The 17100-nt window shown below is 39.5% G+C and overlaps 1 protein-coding gene across 1 annotated transcript in view; it reads right to left on the minus strand.

Moving 5' to 3' along the window:
- The window catches only part of pcsk5b (proprotein convertase subtilisin/kexin type 5b), an 85874-nt gene that overhangs the window by 17526 nt on the left and 51248 nt on the right, over nt 1-17100 (minus strand). The window contains exons 21-26 of the mRNA XM_034090517.1: nt 14807-14909; nt 14262-14398; nt 6925-7125; nt 4260-4328; nt 306-366; nt 67-212 (exon numbers count right to left, since the gene is read on the minus strand). Of these exons, the coding sequence (XP_033946408.1) occupies nt 67-212; nt 306-366; nt 4260-4328; nt 6925-7125; nt 14262-14398; nt 14807-14909 (717 nt within the window). The remainder of the gene's footprint in view (nt 1-66; nt 213-305; nt 367-4259; nt 4329-6924; nt 7126-14261; nt 14399-14806; nt 14910-17100) is intronic.

The raw sequence follows: 17100 nt of genomic DNA on the forward strand, positions 1-17100 counted from the left end.
TACCAAGAAATATATCCAGCTGATATTCACAGCATAAACCGAAATTGTAAATAGTTGACATTTTACCAGAGACGTAGAATCCCTCTTCACACCAGTAGCACTGAGACGGGTCACAGATCACACACTGTTTGTCTTCACACGGAGCACACACCATGCTGTCCTTCTCATTGTAGGTCCGATCTGGACAGGACTGATGACAGTCTGAGCCTAACCTGACAGACAGGCAGACAGAATATATTAGCCAATTAATATGAGAACATTATGAATATGTGAGTGCAAAGAAACTCTCAATCTAGGAGACTTACTGGTAGTAGCCATCTTCACATTTAAGGCACACAGTCCCCCGTGCCTCGTCTTTTGAAACCTCTGTGGTGAAGAGCAGAAATTAAATTATTAACAACAGATCAAGCATTGTGTGATTTCTGGACTTAAAGGCAGGGCAAAAGAGAGCCTAAAGTATATCAGTTGTTGTAGCTTCTGCTAAAATCAGATATACAAAGTTGTTTTTCACACTGTTTGCACTTACAAAACGTTCTCTCCATAATTAATCTCATCTACCTGCAGCGAAGGCAGCATGGCTGTTTCTGTTTTAAAAAAACTGTTTCCTTAAACACCAGCAGGAGGCACTCTGACAACACACAATAAATGTGTTGAGATTCTATAGAGTTGAGTGACACTCCTGGATCAATGATCCTTGTGAATGTGATCAATGATGAACTAGCAAATAAATCTAACATGGAAGTGGTCAAACTTAAGTAAAAGTCAAAGAGTTTTAGTTTACATCAATAATGACTGTTAGTTTCTCTCATATACGAAAAAGTCAGAAGGCATGATGCTCTGTTGTACTGTGTGTGTTTGGGTTTTGTCTGTGTGTGAGTGTAGGTGTATACAACTCAAATAAAGTGAGTGAAGTGTTATGTAAAACAGTTGCATATTTGCTGTTGGTGTTGTTGTTTTCTGTGATTATAGAGTTGAAAACCTATGCAAGGGATATAAATAAGTAATCCAGGTGTTTTTGAGGGGCTGTTTTGGTTCACACCAAGGGAGGAAGTTCATTTTCCTTCCAAATTATGAATTCCTGCTGTCAATCAAAATCATCCAGCTGGTAACTGATGAAGCGCCACCTTGTCATCCAATAGTCCAAAGATGTCAAAACATCTCCAAGGACTTTGGGGGCGAGAAGGGGGGCAAGAGGAAGAGAAAGATAGGATCAGACAGGAGCCGAGATAGAGAAAGACAGAGAGAGAGAGAGGTGGAAATAACTACTAAAAAAAGCCCCTTCTCCAGACTTTCCCTATTGACATTCATGCTCTCCAGAAAAGCCTCCATCGACCCCCACACCCCATTCCTCTCTCTGGCTTCTTCCAGCACCTATAACTTAACACTGCACTGGTTTGCACTTCAATGCAGTCGACAAGCCACTACCTGCAAAAGCAATTACTCATACAGAGAGAGATTGGGACAAAGGAAAGGTGGGAGGGACAGTGGAGCCGGAAATCATGCCTCCAGGCTGTGTCTATGTGAAGCGAGAAAATAGCTCCTGCATAAATATTAACTGTGAAAGCCAGGGGAGGGGGGGATTTCAGCAGAATTTAAACTGGCATACACATCCTGGAGTATGCACTTGTGGAATGTGCAACTCTCACACACACATTTAGTCAACATGCACTCACAAGCTACATCTGGGGCTTTCACATAATGTACATGAATATGCATACAATCACACATGTAGGTGATTAGCACCCAGTGTCAGAAATATGAAGTGCTACACAGTCAGGAGTGGGAATGGATGAACGTCATACTACTATCACAAATCATCGCTTCTGTGTGAGAACGTGTGTTTATCAAGAAGTGTTTGATGAGTTGATTGCTGATGAGGATAACACAGAAGCATTGTGAGAGTGTAGTGAAGCAAAACATTCATGAGAAAGGCAGATTTTGTCAAACACTGATATGAGCCGCACCGCTGAGAGCTGGAGGTGGGATGAGCTTCAGCATGCCGACGGCCTCTGAGCAGAAAGAGTACAGAACCAGAGCGAAGGCTATTTTTTGAACTGAAGATTGATATGACTAATACAGATACAAAGTAGTACATATAGAAACAAAGTCAACAAATCACACTGCATTGCACAGGATGCGTATAATCTTGTCTTGAAAACTACCTCATCAATGAAGCATATTAAGCTGTTGTAAATTAAGGAATGAAAGAAGTAAGGGCAAAGAACCCCAGAGAAGAGGATTGGTAAAGTTCAGAGTAAAGATGAACTCTGAAGAGCACACAAAACTGCAGCGGAAGATATGGAGCCATGTGACAGGAGGGCATCGATAATGAAGGTCTTCTTTTCAGATAAAAACTATTCTGGTGGATTTACCAGCCTGGTAGAGCTCTTACGGTTGGGGTATTAGGCAAGTGCAATTCTCTAAGTTACTCAGTGCCAAGTCAAGCCAATTTATTTGATGTAGCCAATATCAAAATTGCAAGGTGCTTTACAATCTGATAAGCTCATGACACCCTCTTTATGAATCTGTTCATTTGAAGGAAAGCTCCCCTCTAAAACACTTTAGCAGGAAAAGACAGGCGAAAACCTTCATCCTATGTTTAAGGAGGATGGGTAATAATAACTGATGATGATTTAAAAAGAAACCCTGAAGATATTTGAGGGGAGGAAGAGCTGAGGAGGGGGCTGCTGGTAGAGACAACTACAAACTCAAAACAGTCCATTCACAAACGTGTCAACCTAACCTCATAGTAGTTCACCCAAAAAATAGTCAAAAGCCAAATCTCTTGTGCAAATGTTTGGCCTCAGAGAACATATAGAGTTTTTAGTTTTATTAGTTTTGGTGCCTTATTGAAACCAAAATGTGTTGCATTTCTCTAAAACCATGCCTAAAAAGATGATGATACCATTTAGTGGTAAACTTTATATAAATACAAAACGCTGTATGTCTTTATTCTAACCATATGTAAACCAAAATGTAATTAAAGAACTACACTTTAATCCTAACCGCAAACTAGACCCACAAAATGTGGGTGTCACCCAAAACTGCCTTTATTCCAAACATGTCTTTACAGTCATTTTGCTGGCTTTCATGCTTAGAAATGCAGAGTGAGGACGTACTGTATTATAAGCATGCACTCATAAGCTTCCAGACACTACATGTTTGTTTCATTTGTTTCATCATGTTTCCTCTTCACTTTAGCCCGCAGCATCACGTCGTCACAGGGCCAATCATCGCAAATCTCTAATCTGCTGACTGACTTATTTAGCTTGGAGAATTGTGATCACTAAGAGAGGGTGGGTGGCAGGGAGGCTACGGTGGGGGTGGGGGTGAGAGTGAAGACAGATATTCCACCCAGAATTCATAATGACATAATAACCCGTCTCCACCTCAGACTAGTTCAGCACAACAACAACTTTCTATGGTATGTCGGTAAGAGTTTCTGGGAAAAGGAAGTGCTCTGGTCTTCATGTGGCTTGGTCTGACAGGGTGAGGTGAGAGAGCATAAGGAATTCAATTTATGGTGATTTAATACTGATTTACTTCATACGTTTTCACATTTCACACTTTCAAGAAAATACAACGCATCTTAATCACATCACCATTTTAGAAAAAATGCCTTTCAGCATCCTGTTTAGCTGTATATTGATTTTGATATGTATTTAACATAGTGGAAGGAAACAGCAGTGAAAGCACAAATAATTACCGGCAACATCTACCTCTGATGTAAATATTCTGGTAGTGTTCCTCCTGCAAAAAGTGCACTGCACCTGTAAGAGATGGTCCTTCGTTTGTCTAAATGACTTCCCTAATGAATGAGGCTTATGAGAATAAACAAAATGCTCATTAATTGCAAAACAAATTGTATTTTAATAACCAAGCTCAGTTGTTAGGACTTATTTAAGTCCAATAAGGATGATTTATCTGCAATGAAAGAGAGAGGTGCAACAACGATCAGTGGCAGCATCATTATTAAATGCAGTCAGCCCACCTGACAGTTGTGAAAAAGATTTAGTACTGTAAACAATCTTCCCTTATCTCTAACTGTATCTCACTCCTAAGGATTACAATAAAAAGTATTTAAATGGGGAAAACATACAACATCTGGCAGTGACTATGTCTGCCAGATGTTGTGGTGTGGCATACAGTATAGCTGCTGCTGAAGCTATAGTGTATTTCGTTTTAGTCCCACACCTGATTGATGATGAAGGGAAAAAAGTGAGACAGAGGGGAGTGAGACAAAGGTGAGGTCTACTTACTGCGTTCACACTGCTTGCAGCCCACGTCACAGGGGACACAGTCTTCTGCGTCTGCATCTGCAACCTGACCTGAAGGAAACACAAAAGAAAATAATGATGATTAAATAGCATAAGATAAGATAGAACTGTATTGATCCCAATTTGTCCCAATCCCAGCATATGTCCATTTGTGAAAAGTATGTGAGTTCATGTGAATTGCTCAATACAGGAAAACACAGTTACCTTTTGTCATTAATTGTTACCAGTTTACGGTGCTTGACTTAATTCAGAATAACTTTCCCATCTATTTACATTTGAGCTTCTTTTTGTGATGTTTATTTGTTATGTGCATATCACATATATCAATGTGGTGTCATGGCTCTGCATAAGAGAAGAGAACAAAGGCAGGAGGAGAGAAAAGCAAAACTGCCAAATGAATAGCTGTAGTTATATATTACGCATACTGAGTTAAAGCTGCCTATGAAGCCTGTTGAGACCTGCCTGCTACATATGAGGAGAATTCAGTCTCTTCCTGACACTCATACATTTTATATCCTCACACACAAACTTTCATCATTAACCTTCAACTTCCTCTCACATTAAATGCTGTGAAGCTGGAACTCTCTTCACCTCTCCTCTTTATCGGAAATATCTCAAAACAAAACGAAACATCTTGTTTAAAGCGTTTCAGCTTTTTTTCAATCCTCCTTTGGCTGGCCTTCATATTTGATCTCATACGATGAGATAAGTGTGTTTGACTTTCACGATCTGCCTGTGGATAGTAAACAAATTCAGTAAAGCGTCTTTAGTTGAACAGATAACTGTATTTGTCAAATCTTGAATTTTCTTTTGTTCCCTTATTAAATATGTTCTTTGTTTTGTATTTAGCTCAAACATTCAACATCACATAATAAATGAAGATTGCTTAATTGCTAAACTTGATCCTTATAACGTTACAAACTATCTGTTATCCTGAGGAGCTTAAAACCCTACATTTTACCATGTCTCAAATTCAAAGAAGCCCAAAGAGCCCTGGGTTTTGGCATATTTTCTTTCGGCATATTTTGTATTTGAATTTGAATACTTCAATTCTTAAAATGAGGTCACTGTGCTGCATGTTTGGCCCAGCTCTGTGACAGGGGTGCTGAATAGTGGCAGAAGCTAAAATCATGCTCAAAATCTTTATTTAGTCAACATTGCTGAACTTTGCTGAACTGGTTCCCACTCGCAGTAGGAGTCGCAAAATATTTACAGGGGTCGCGAAGCTTGCTCTTAAGGGGTGTAAGACAACTTTGTAACAGTTGGCCTTTATTTATGTATTTATTTCATTCCTCTCTCACTTCACTTCCTACTCTTAAAGGTCTCCTATTATACTATTTTTAGGCATATATTATAGGTCTCATATATATAAAAAACATGTCTATTAATTAAAGGGGACCTATCATGCAAAATGCATTTTGTACGTCTTTTATACATGAATATGTGTCCCCGGTGTGTCAGGGAACTCACCAAGTGTCAGAAAACACAACTCTGTCTCTTTTCCTCCATACCCAAATCTCTAAAAACAGGGCTTTAACGGATCTGATACAGATTGATACAGATTTGAAATTGTTCTGACGTCAGAAAAGGGGTGCTCCGCCTACTGTATATGGGCAACTCTCCACCTATCAGGGGAATGAGAGGTTGCGTGGCATGCTAACAGCATGGTAACAGCATGGTAACAGCATGGTAACAGCATGGTAACAGCATGGTAACAGCATGTTAACATGACACTCGTGCCTCGCCCCCTCCTTTGCAGGGGGGCGTGGTAAGCTGCAGCGCATTTGCCACAGAATCAGCCCTTGTGAAGACAGGGCTGGAATAGAGCAAATAGAGCGAAATGAGGCATGGCTAAAATGCATGATCTGTTTGGTATTTTGAAAAAAAACTTCACAGACATGTTTTGTATAGGTATGGCCCTACAATATATTATTAAAATATAGCATGATAGGTCCACTTTAAGTATTTTGCAGATCACCCATAGCCATGCCCTCTATTTCAGCCCTGTTAGAGAAACGCTGATTCTTGCTCTGTAGAAAGAGAATTCTACCCAGATTCTCAGCTAAATGCTGCTGTGTTTAAACGCCACATCAAGCATTATTTCTGAAACAGTACGGAGCTCAAACTCTTTCTCTCTCGCGGGTTTACCACAAGGTGAGTACATTTGTATATCCGACTGCTTTACACATACTCTCTCGAGTACAGCGATAGCTCTGAGTGTTAGCGATGCTTGCTAATGTAAACACAGACCATATTACTTCCAAAACAGTCGGGCATTGTTTCTGATACAGCGACGTTTCTGATAGTGCCGTGGGTGTAAAGCCAGCCCACATTTTTAATAATGTCGTCATGACCGCAGCAAATCTGGATCAGCTCCATTGTACCGCTGTTTTCTTTTCTTTCTTTTTTTTTGTATTTTCGGACACTTTGAGAGTCACCTTACACCCCGGGGACACATATTTATGTATGTAAGACATCTAAAAGTGCATTTTGAATAATAGGTGACCTTTAAGGGAGAAGGTTGGATACCACTGACGTAACTGGCATTCTTTTTCATACTTAATGTGTAATACAACATTACTTAAATACTGTGCTGTACATAGTTGAGTTAGTCAAAGAGAGTAAACAAAGTGTGTGGCCCTCTCACCTGCGCTGCACTCCAAGGGGACGCACTTGCTGTCTCTGAGCTGGTGTCCTGGGCCGCAGTGGAGGCAGTGATCTGCGGATGAACAGATGATGCAGTCTGCGGGACAAGCCTCACACCGTCTCCATCGTGAGTGGAAGAACCCCTCTGGACAGACATCCCGACACTGGTTGTGGAAGAGGTACCTTGCCACATTAAACTTATCTAGAGGGAGCAAAAATAGAAGAGGAAATCAACAACAAATGAGCCAGTCTAACACATACAATTACAGAAACACCCCACTAATACACATGTTGTCTGTTATTCACTATATAAACATTGATTGACAATGTTACAGCAGCCACATTTTACTGCAGGTAAACATTTTTTTTAAAGACATTATATAAACATGAGCTTTTTTGAAAAAATACATATTCACAGTGAGGCAATGTGAAAGAAACTGAGTAGAAATTAAGTATGGAAGCAAACATTTTATAAGCAACCACTATTCATTATGTTAAAAATGCTATACCACTTAATCGATAAAACTGGTGTTTGTACTTTAAAACCACGCACTGTATCTGGATAAAAGTGGCTTGAATTCCACTCGTTGACATTTCTAATACGTCTCCTTAAATCTTACATTTAAAAAAAAATTGAATTATTTTTCTTTAGGTTTATAATTCCCGAATCCATGGTTTTCATATTGCTCGTGTGAACTTTTCTCTCTTGATTATGTTCTTTTTCCTTCTTCTGTTTTATTTTTAGAATAGATTAAATTAATTCAGACATTATTGCTCATCCTTAGTGCACGTTTTATGTATGAATTTGAATTATAATCTGATTCTGTGACTCAACTTGAATTTTGGAAGAGATGAATAAACAACAGTGTGAGCAACTTAAATATTCATTATAGAATGTCAAACACATTCGGTCTCAATGTGTGAACGCTGGAAAGCTTTTATTATTGCACATATTAAAAGGACTTGGCCATTTAAATTAGTACAACCCCAACTACATTAAGAACACTCAATACATTTTGACTGATACTTTAATGTCAATATCAACTGTTTAGCAGTGGTTTATCTCACAATTACAGTATTCATTTTCTTCATAAAAATGAAACTAAAATGTCTCTATGTTATCTCTTTTCTTGTTCTCACCTCTTCCCTTGTTCTCTGTAATGCAGTTATTTCATTCTTCCCCTCCTCTAGAGACAGAGGAATTTAAGACTCCAGATTACTATCAAAAGTCAGTATCAAATGTGTGTGTGTGTGTGTGTGTGTGTGTGTGTGTGTGTGTGTGTGTGTGTGTGTGTGTGTGTGTGTGTGTGTGTGTGTGTGTGTGTGTGTGTGTGTGTGTGTGTGTGTGTGTGTGTGTGTGCGTGTGTGTGTGTGTGTGTGGTGTGTGTGTGTGTGTGTGTGTGTGTGTGTGTGTGTGTGTGTGTGTGTGTGTGTGTGCAACACGTTCTCACTCCCATCCCGTCACATATTGACGGACGGTCAGGGCCCCTCCCCGTCGCTATATTACGTACAGGGTACCCCTTGCCCGTCAGGCTTCTACGGGCAGGGGCGTCCCATAGACCTTCATTGCGGACAGCGGACCCCTTGACCATCAGGCTTCTACGGGCAGGGCGTCCCATAGACCTTCATAGACCACGTGATCAACAACGATGGCCAACCTTCGTGTTATTCTCGGTGGAAAATGCCTATTTTAAGGTTCATTTGGCCATTAAAATGTGTTTTGATGTCATTTTATTGCGAGTAATGAGTTTTTATTTCTGATTATTTGTGCAACATGTACATGATGTTTAGTTTGCTAGTTATGACGAAGATTACTTCATGAATGTGTACACATTCATGGTTGCTAAGGTGGTTGCTATGGACGCTGCAACAGCTCTCAGACCAGTGATCAACAACAATGGCCAACCTTCGTGTTATTCTCGGTGGAAAATGCCTATTTTAAGGTTCATTTGGCCATTAAAATGCGTTTTGATGTCATTTTATGCGAGTAATGAGTTTTTATTTCTGATTATTTGTGCAGTACATGTACATGATGTTTAGTTTGCTAGTTATGACGAAGATTACTTCATGAATGCTAACATTTTTTTGGTGGAAATGTGTTTTTTCACAGCAAATTTGTCACCCTCTGTACTTGGACTTATTGGGAGAATCTAAAGGCAAGAACATCCCAAATATTCATTTAGGTCTTTATTGTAGACCTTTAGTGTTGCCGTCTGTGAGGAAAATACATGGGGCTCAGAGCCTCGTATTTTTAAAATCTTTTTTTCCTTCTAATTTGTTATTCTTTTCAAAATAACACACTGTTATTTACTCACCAATAACACACAATTATCCTTGCTTTTATTTATTGGTTTAATTCCATAATCTCGGTCTTTTTTGGTGTTCGTCAGGAACTGAATTTCAAAATAAAAATAACCGGAAACAGACGTAGGCCTATAAGGGACATTTCGAGCATCATTGCGATTGTCAACATTTTTGAGTTTAGGATGGCCGAAGACACTCCACTACCCATAATCCCCAGCTATCGTTTAGGACTACAGTCCCCGTGATTACTCTTCAAGGTCTGGGATTGGATGTTGGAGTGGCAGTGCGCCAAGGTTACGCAGCGTCAAACAGCTGTTTGAAATGGAACGAAACCATGCCAGACTATCCAAAACTGGAATCGAACGCCCCCCAGAACTACACACTACACTATTGTGTTTCGCAAAATGTTCTATGGGACGTCTCTACTGAACGTTTTCGTTTTTCCCACAATTAGAAGTTGCCAGTATTAAACACATTGGTGTTATCAAATGTAACACATATCATTAATAAATGGGTGAAAATCGCTGTCCATAATGCGCAGCATTAATATATAGCATTAATATATACCTACATGACAGCTCATTGATACTTTGTAATTCTACTCCACTACAATTCAGAGGTTAACCTGGTATTTTTACTCCACTACACTTATTTGAGTTACTTTGCAGATTCTGATTAATGATGTGAAATATAAACAACCCTTAAATCAGACTTTAGTTACACCTGAGTACAATTCAGGGAAGGTGATTGTCAAGTGCCAACAATCAGGAGAGATATTTGATAGTTGGTGCTTGAGAAGACTAAACATGTATCTGCAATTGACATTAATGGAAACGAGTAATAAAGTATATTAATTACTCGTTATTCTCTACTAATAGTTAATTAAAGACTGTATATTATGGCTATTTTGCACATCCCTTTCAAGATTTCAAGATTTTAAAGGTTTATTGACATATCATATACACAACTACGGTGTAGTTATGAAATGAATGAAAAATTTGGGTGACAGGTCGACCGTGCATTACAAGACATCTATCAATATGTGTGTACCTCCACCATTAAACTGTCATATTCTGCACATTTCTTATTCTATCTACATACATAAGAGTATAATCCATATGTATAATATCAGTTAAAATAAGTGCTTCAACATAGTTAACATTGCAGGAAAGCAATATATTAGACGTTAAGTACTTTGTCAGGCTTAATATTTATCTGTAGATAGATACCCCCAAAGTTTTTTTCTTATTTAAAAGAAGACCTTAATCTGTTATTTAATGTTTAAATAAAGGTTAATTCGTTTTTCTGTTTTGCACCTCCTCCTAGTAATATCTTTGTACATCCTGCACTAAACTTTTTTATTGAAGAGATCACTTATAGTATCTTCTTGATTTTTTATATTCTATATTTCTATCACAGACCTTCTACTTTCCCCCTATGAAAGTATATGTACTCTTAATATTTGTTTAATCAAATATAACACACAAAAACAATAATTCAATAACGTGCTTTAACCACTAGGCGGTGCACACAAGGTACACACAGACACTTGTATGTACAACATCTGAAGATGTGTAGTTTTATTCATGCTTTCACATAATTTTACAGCATATTGCTATACTATTTCAGACTCAGTATTTACATTCTTACATTCAAAATTCAATCCAATTCAAATCAGTAATATCTTTAAAAACTACAAGTCCTTTTATATCAGCTGTGCACCGTTATGGTGTAAATATAACCTATCTATGAATTATATCAAACGTAAAAGTCAGCCGAATTAGTGTTGATACTGCAAGGAGACGTATTGTGTGAAGAGAAATTGAAGATGTTTTTTAATTGTTGATATATTTATGATCCACGTCAAGTATTCAGTTTCGGCGGCATTTCTTCAGTTTTTCCAAAGGTCTTCTCATCAGGGCGCTATAAATAAAGAACTACGGCAGATCTGTAATATTTAATGCAGCCGAACCGTGTATTACAATGCCGTTATGTGATGACTTTCAAAGAGAAAAGCAAGAGCACTCGGAATTAAGTATTATTTTATTCTTTTAAAATGTTTTCCGGATTTCATATAACATAAACACCAAATCCCAGCATGCATTGCGGCTAAAACATCCAATCAGCGTAGCTGAGAATCTTGGGTAATCGCTCGAAATGCTACGTCTGTTTCCGGTTATTTTTATTTTGAAATTCAGTTCCTGACGAACGCCAAAAAAGACCGAGATTATGGAATTAAACCAATAAATAAAAGCAAGGATAATTGTGTGTTATTGGTGAGTAAATAACAGTGTGTTATTTTGAAAAGAATAACAAATTAGAAGGAAAAAAATATTTTAAAAATACGAGGCTCTGAGCCCCATGTATTTTCCTCACAGACGGCAACACTAAAGGTCTACAATAAAGACCTAAATGAATATTTGGGATGTTTTTGCCTTTAGATTCTCCCAATAAATCCAAGTACAGAGGGTGACTTTGCTGTGAAAAAACACATTTCCACCAAAAAAACGTTAGCATTCATGAAGTAATCTTCGTCATAACTAGCAAACTAAACATCATGTACATGTACTGCACAAATAATAAGAAATAAAAACTCATTACTCGCATAAAATGACATCAAAACGCATTTTAATGGCCAAATGAACCTTAAAATAGGCATTTTCCACCGAGAATAACAAGAAGGTTGGCCATTGTTGTTGATCACGTCACTGGTCTGGGAGCTGTTGCAGCGTCCATAGCAACCACCTTAGCAACCATGAATGTGTACACATTCATGAAGTAATCTTCGTCATAACTAGCAAACTAAACATCATGTACATGTACTGCACAAAACGCATTTTAATGGCCAAATGAACCTTAAAATAGGCATTATGAAGGTCTATGGGACGCCCTGCCCGTAGAAGCCTGACGGTCAAGGGGTCCGCTGTCCGCAATGAAGGTCTATGGGACGCTCTGCCCGTAGAAGCCTGACGGGCAAGAGGTACCCTGTACGTAATATAGCGACGGGGAGGGGGCCTGACCGTCCGTCAATATATGACGGGATGGGAGTGAGAACGTGTGTGTGTGTGTGTGTGTGTGTGTGTGTGTGTGTGTGTGTGTGTGTGTGTGTGTGTGTGTGTGTGTGTGTGTGTGTGTGTGTGTGTGTGTGTGTGTGTGTGTGTGTGTGTGTGTGTGTGTGTGTGTGTGTGTGTGTGTGTGTGTGTGTGTGTGTGTGTGTGTGTGTGTGTGTGTGTGTGTGTGTGTGTGTGTGTGTGTGTGTGTGTGTGTGTGTGTGTGGCCTAGCATTACTATACTTGTGGGGACCTACATCTGTTTACACAGTCACGTGTGGGGACTCGCCTCCCTTATGGGGACAACATTGAGGTCCCCATGAGGGGAATCATTCATTTTAGGGTGAAGACTTGGTTAGGTTTAGGGTAAGGGTAAGGTTAAGGGTAAGGGTTAGGGTTAGGCATGTGTTGGTTATGGTTAAGTTTAGGATAAGGCTCCAGGAAATGCATGTAAGTCAATGTAATGTCCCCTGAAGTGATGTATACATGGTGTGTGTGTGTGTGTGTGTGTGTGTGTGTGTGTGTGTGTGTGTGTGTGTGTGTGTGTGTGTGTGTGTGTGTGTGTGTGTGTGTGTGTGTGTGTGTGTGTGTGTGTGTGTGTGTGTGTGTGTGTGTGTGTGTGTGTGTGTGTGTGTGTGTGTGTGTGTGTGTGTGTGTGTGTGTGTGTGTGTGGTTGTTTTCTTTGAGAAATGACACGGGGAGTGACAGATGGAGGGTTTCTCCATGTTATTATTGTTATGTCTCATTGAGCCTCAGACAGACCTGCAATTAAATGGAACCACATTTGCAAACACAGTCTGACAAACTTGCAGCCTAATTAAGAGTGTGTGTGCACACGTGAGGGGGAGAGAGAGAGAAATCTGGTGTTAATCTCCTCCTTGGCGGTGTGTAGGTGAGTGCGTGCGTAACAGAATCTCCCCAGTGTAAATACATTCACTCTGACAGCCATAACACTGTCTGTGACTCTGTGATAAACACCGTTTTTACAACCTGCTGAAAGTTGATATTTCGACAGCTGTGAGCCTTTAATCATCCGGGTTTTATAATAAAGTTTTTTTTCACACTGAGGAACAACTTTTTTTTGTCTTTTGATCCTCAGCAGGGTTACAAACCTTAGCAGAAGGCGAGAGGATGTATTAATTGACGTGAAATCTAAATGCAGCTTGTCTTTTGACTGAGCTTCACCCTGAGAGATGTGCAGTGACCTCGGTATGAGGATACAAAGAACAAATGAATGATTTCCCTTTTCAGCACATCTATCAGCAGGCCTCGGCTGAATTACAGCTTTAATTACATTCATTTACCTTCAGAGGATAGATTGGTGGAGTCTGGCATAAATGAGCCGAGGCTTGATCCATGTGATGTCACGAAAAAGCACGATTCACTGACACTGCAGCTACAGCTAGATGAATGTGTTTTGAACACTGTGCACCTTCTGATAAAAGCAACCTGTAAGATAAAGCTGGTAAAGCTATATATTAACTACCGTCAAATAGTTACTGTGAACAATGAGTCGATAGTTATCATTATATTAACACACTATTAATTGATAACTTATTACTGAAAATGCTATAATTTCGATGTATAATTTAACAGTTTGTGTAAATTATATATTGTATTATAGCTGATACGAGACGATACCCATTACATTTTGATTTATATATCTAAATAATGTTTATAGATGCTTTACAATGTATTTATTAATAATTGAACAAGATGTTATAATCATCATTTGCAACTTTATAATAGACATGCAACTAATGTCAAGGTTTACAAACCAATTATCAACCATTAAGTCTGATTCACGTAATGTGTATATAGATGTTTTACGAATAATATGGTTATCATTACAAATATCTTGTATCGTATTTTAAAAAATCCGCACTAACTGATCCTGTGTAAGGAAAATCGTCACGGTGTTTTGGTTGTCTGAGCCTTTCATCATTTAAAAATAGTGTTTTTAATTCTGGACCAGGTAAGGTACCTGTGTCGCAGCTGGTGCAGTGTTCAGGACCCTGGTCAGAGCACTCTTTGCAGGTGTGGTGACAGAGGTGGCACTGCCTCTCCATGGCATAACGCCCCAGCTGGCAACGGATCACACAGCTGCCATCATCGAATAACCTAAAGGAGGGAAGGAGGTTAACAATGAACATGAAAAATCTGCCTCAGCCACTGACATTAGTCAAATAAAACACATCATTTAGGTGCAACTGTTGTCCTTTTAAATAAGAAGCAGCACTGAATAGTAGGTATGTCTTAACGCAGTTATCAGTCCATTAAATGGCCATTATCAATTGGTTTTGTTTTAATCTGCTACTAGGTGAAGCAGGCCTCTTCTAACCCATATCTAGGAACTGATAACCACTAATATCAGCTGATGTTCAACTTAAAAATCTCCCAGTGGAAAATCAGTACTTATAGTGATTAACACTGTGCCGGTGGGGTTTCTCTAATAGCCTACGTTGTACTGACAAGATAAATAAGACTTCTTCTCTTTAATATATGTGTTTGCATGTCAGAGGTTGTCACCGTGTTGCAGGGCAGCTGGAGCAGTCCTCTCTCTCCGGACCCGTGCACTGCAGGCAGGTCACAGAACAGAAGTGGCACGATCCATGTGGGCTCATGTACTGTCCTACAGACGGAGAGCAACTGTGAACAAATTCTGCCTCAAGTTCTTGTACAACAATTATAGAACCATCTTTTCAAGGGAGACCTATCCACACAGTTTTCTTATAGAAATTGTCATTATTTGTTTACCAGCTGTGTTATGTGTTCGCTTCCACACTTCTTTCTTTTTACTGGAGCGACTCGATGTGATGTGCAGCAATTATAAGCAACAGTCAGTTGTTATTGTTTTGGTTTCATTGAAGGTTTAGCTCATTATCCTCTGGATTCTGACAGGTGTATCTCCTTTTGTTGTCTTCTTCCTCTTGTCCTGTTCTCATACTGTGTGCAAATACACTTCACAGGTTCAAAAACATCTCTGAGAATGAAATTATTAAACATCATTTAAAAATGTCCGTGAAGCAGTAAGAATTCTTTCTAATAGTGCAATGTTTTTACAGTAAACAGAGATATGATGTAGATCTGATCCTTGTGAGCGAAGGTAAATATTCCCAAACCAATTCAAATGTAAATTATGAGGGATTTTCAGAATGCAGTTACACAAATATGTTTATATATATATATATATATACATATACATTGTGGCTTTAAGTTTGTTATTCTGCTGCCTTAAAGCAGAAAGCTCCTGCATGGGTTCAACCCTGTGTGGGCATCAGATGTTTTCTTAATACTGAAGACATGAGGTTCAGGTGAACATACATTTAAGCCATCCCTGTGGAGATATAAAAGATAATTTATCATATCATAGAGATACAAAAATTATAATTTGCTTTTGTATTATTCAAGAATGAAATGGGCCTGTAGCCCACTGGCCACAGCCTCCACTGTAGAGGATGTAGAAAACGTTTGTAGGTTTGGAGAAGTCGGAACGTTTTTGTTGCATAACGGAGCTATGAGGGCCAGAAATCTCAACACCTGGCGTAGCAATTGTTGAGTCACTGACATTTATCAAAAGCACTATCACTCTATACAGATATTTCATCGTCATTGTGCAGTACGCAGAAGTAAAAGCATACTTATCAGACACATACATTATAAATAAACCCTCTCGACCAAATCATCTTTTTTCCCAGCCTCATGAATACACAAACATCGATCACAACCCCCCAGGTAACACATAGGCTGATATGCTGTCGTAAACAGTATGGAAAGTTTGTATGCTATTGTGTCTAAAGTTGCTAAAGAATTGAGCAAAAAGTTACAAACCAAAACGCAACCTTGAGCTTTACACTTGGCAACACTGAAAAGAACCAAAACAAAAGAGAAGTAAACATTGTCCCAAATCCCACCTTTGTATTAGACAAAGGTGACACAGGCATAAGGAAAGAGCTGTGTGGTTTTCTCTCTGTGTGTGTGTGTGTGTGTGTGTGTGTGTGTGTGTGTGTGTGTGTGTGTGTGTGTGTGTGTGTGTGTGTGTGTGTGTGTGTGTGTGTGTGTGTGTGTGTGTGTGTGTGTGTGTGTGTGTGTGTGTGTGTGTGTGTGTGTGTGTGTGTGTGTGTGTGTGTGTGTGAGCATCCTTCACGGCAGCAGCGAGGTTGTCTGTGCTCTCTGGCTTTCTGTGAAAAGCTCAATTGTTCCTTTTAAAACAAAAGAGCTTCTTTGTGTACAAACACAACAGGCGGTGGCTTCCCATTCAGTAGAGCTCTGCAGAAACCATTCAAACGGCCCCCGAATAAACACCGTCACTCTCCCTCACACACACATTTTCTCCCTGTCTTTCTGTTTGTCTCCCCCTCACTCACGCACACAAACAACCAGGGGAGCCAAACTCTAGGGACGGAAAGCTGCACAACTCTACTCAGCAAAAGCAGACACGTTGGACTCCCACCGCCAAACAGAAAAAGAATGGTAGGGAAGAAAGAGAGCCTGTCACTCAGGGGAGTAAAACTTTCCCTCTGTTGTGGACTGGGCTGACTTTGGGAGGACATTGACTACTCTGTCAGACGAGAACAATCTGCTGGCAGACATCACACGGACATCCACCACATCTGGCCCTGCATCCCAATTCCATGGCCCTTCCACCTTCTGAATCTGATACCTCGCTGTGAGAGCAGATATATTACATTCACCAGGTGGTCAAGAGAATATTAACTACATCATGAATCTGACAGTATTTATTACCACAGGGAAGGATTCTTTCTACTTGGCCCAAGTTAAGTTGGACATGATTAATCCCCCAGAGGTCATTTGTCCTCAGT

Source organism: Pseudochaenichthys georgianus, chromosome 9, assembly GCF_902827115.2.
Source record: "Pseudochaenichthys georgianus chromosome 9, fPseGeo1.2, whole genome shotgun sequence".
NCBI lineage: Eukaryota > Metazoa > Chordata > Actinopteri > Perciformes > Channichthyidae > Pseudochaenichthys > Pseudochaenichthys georgianus.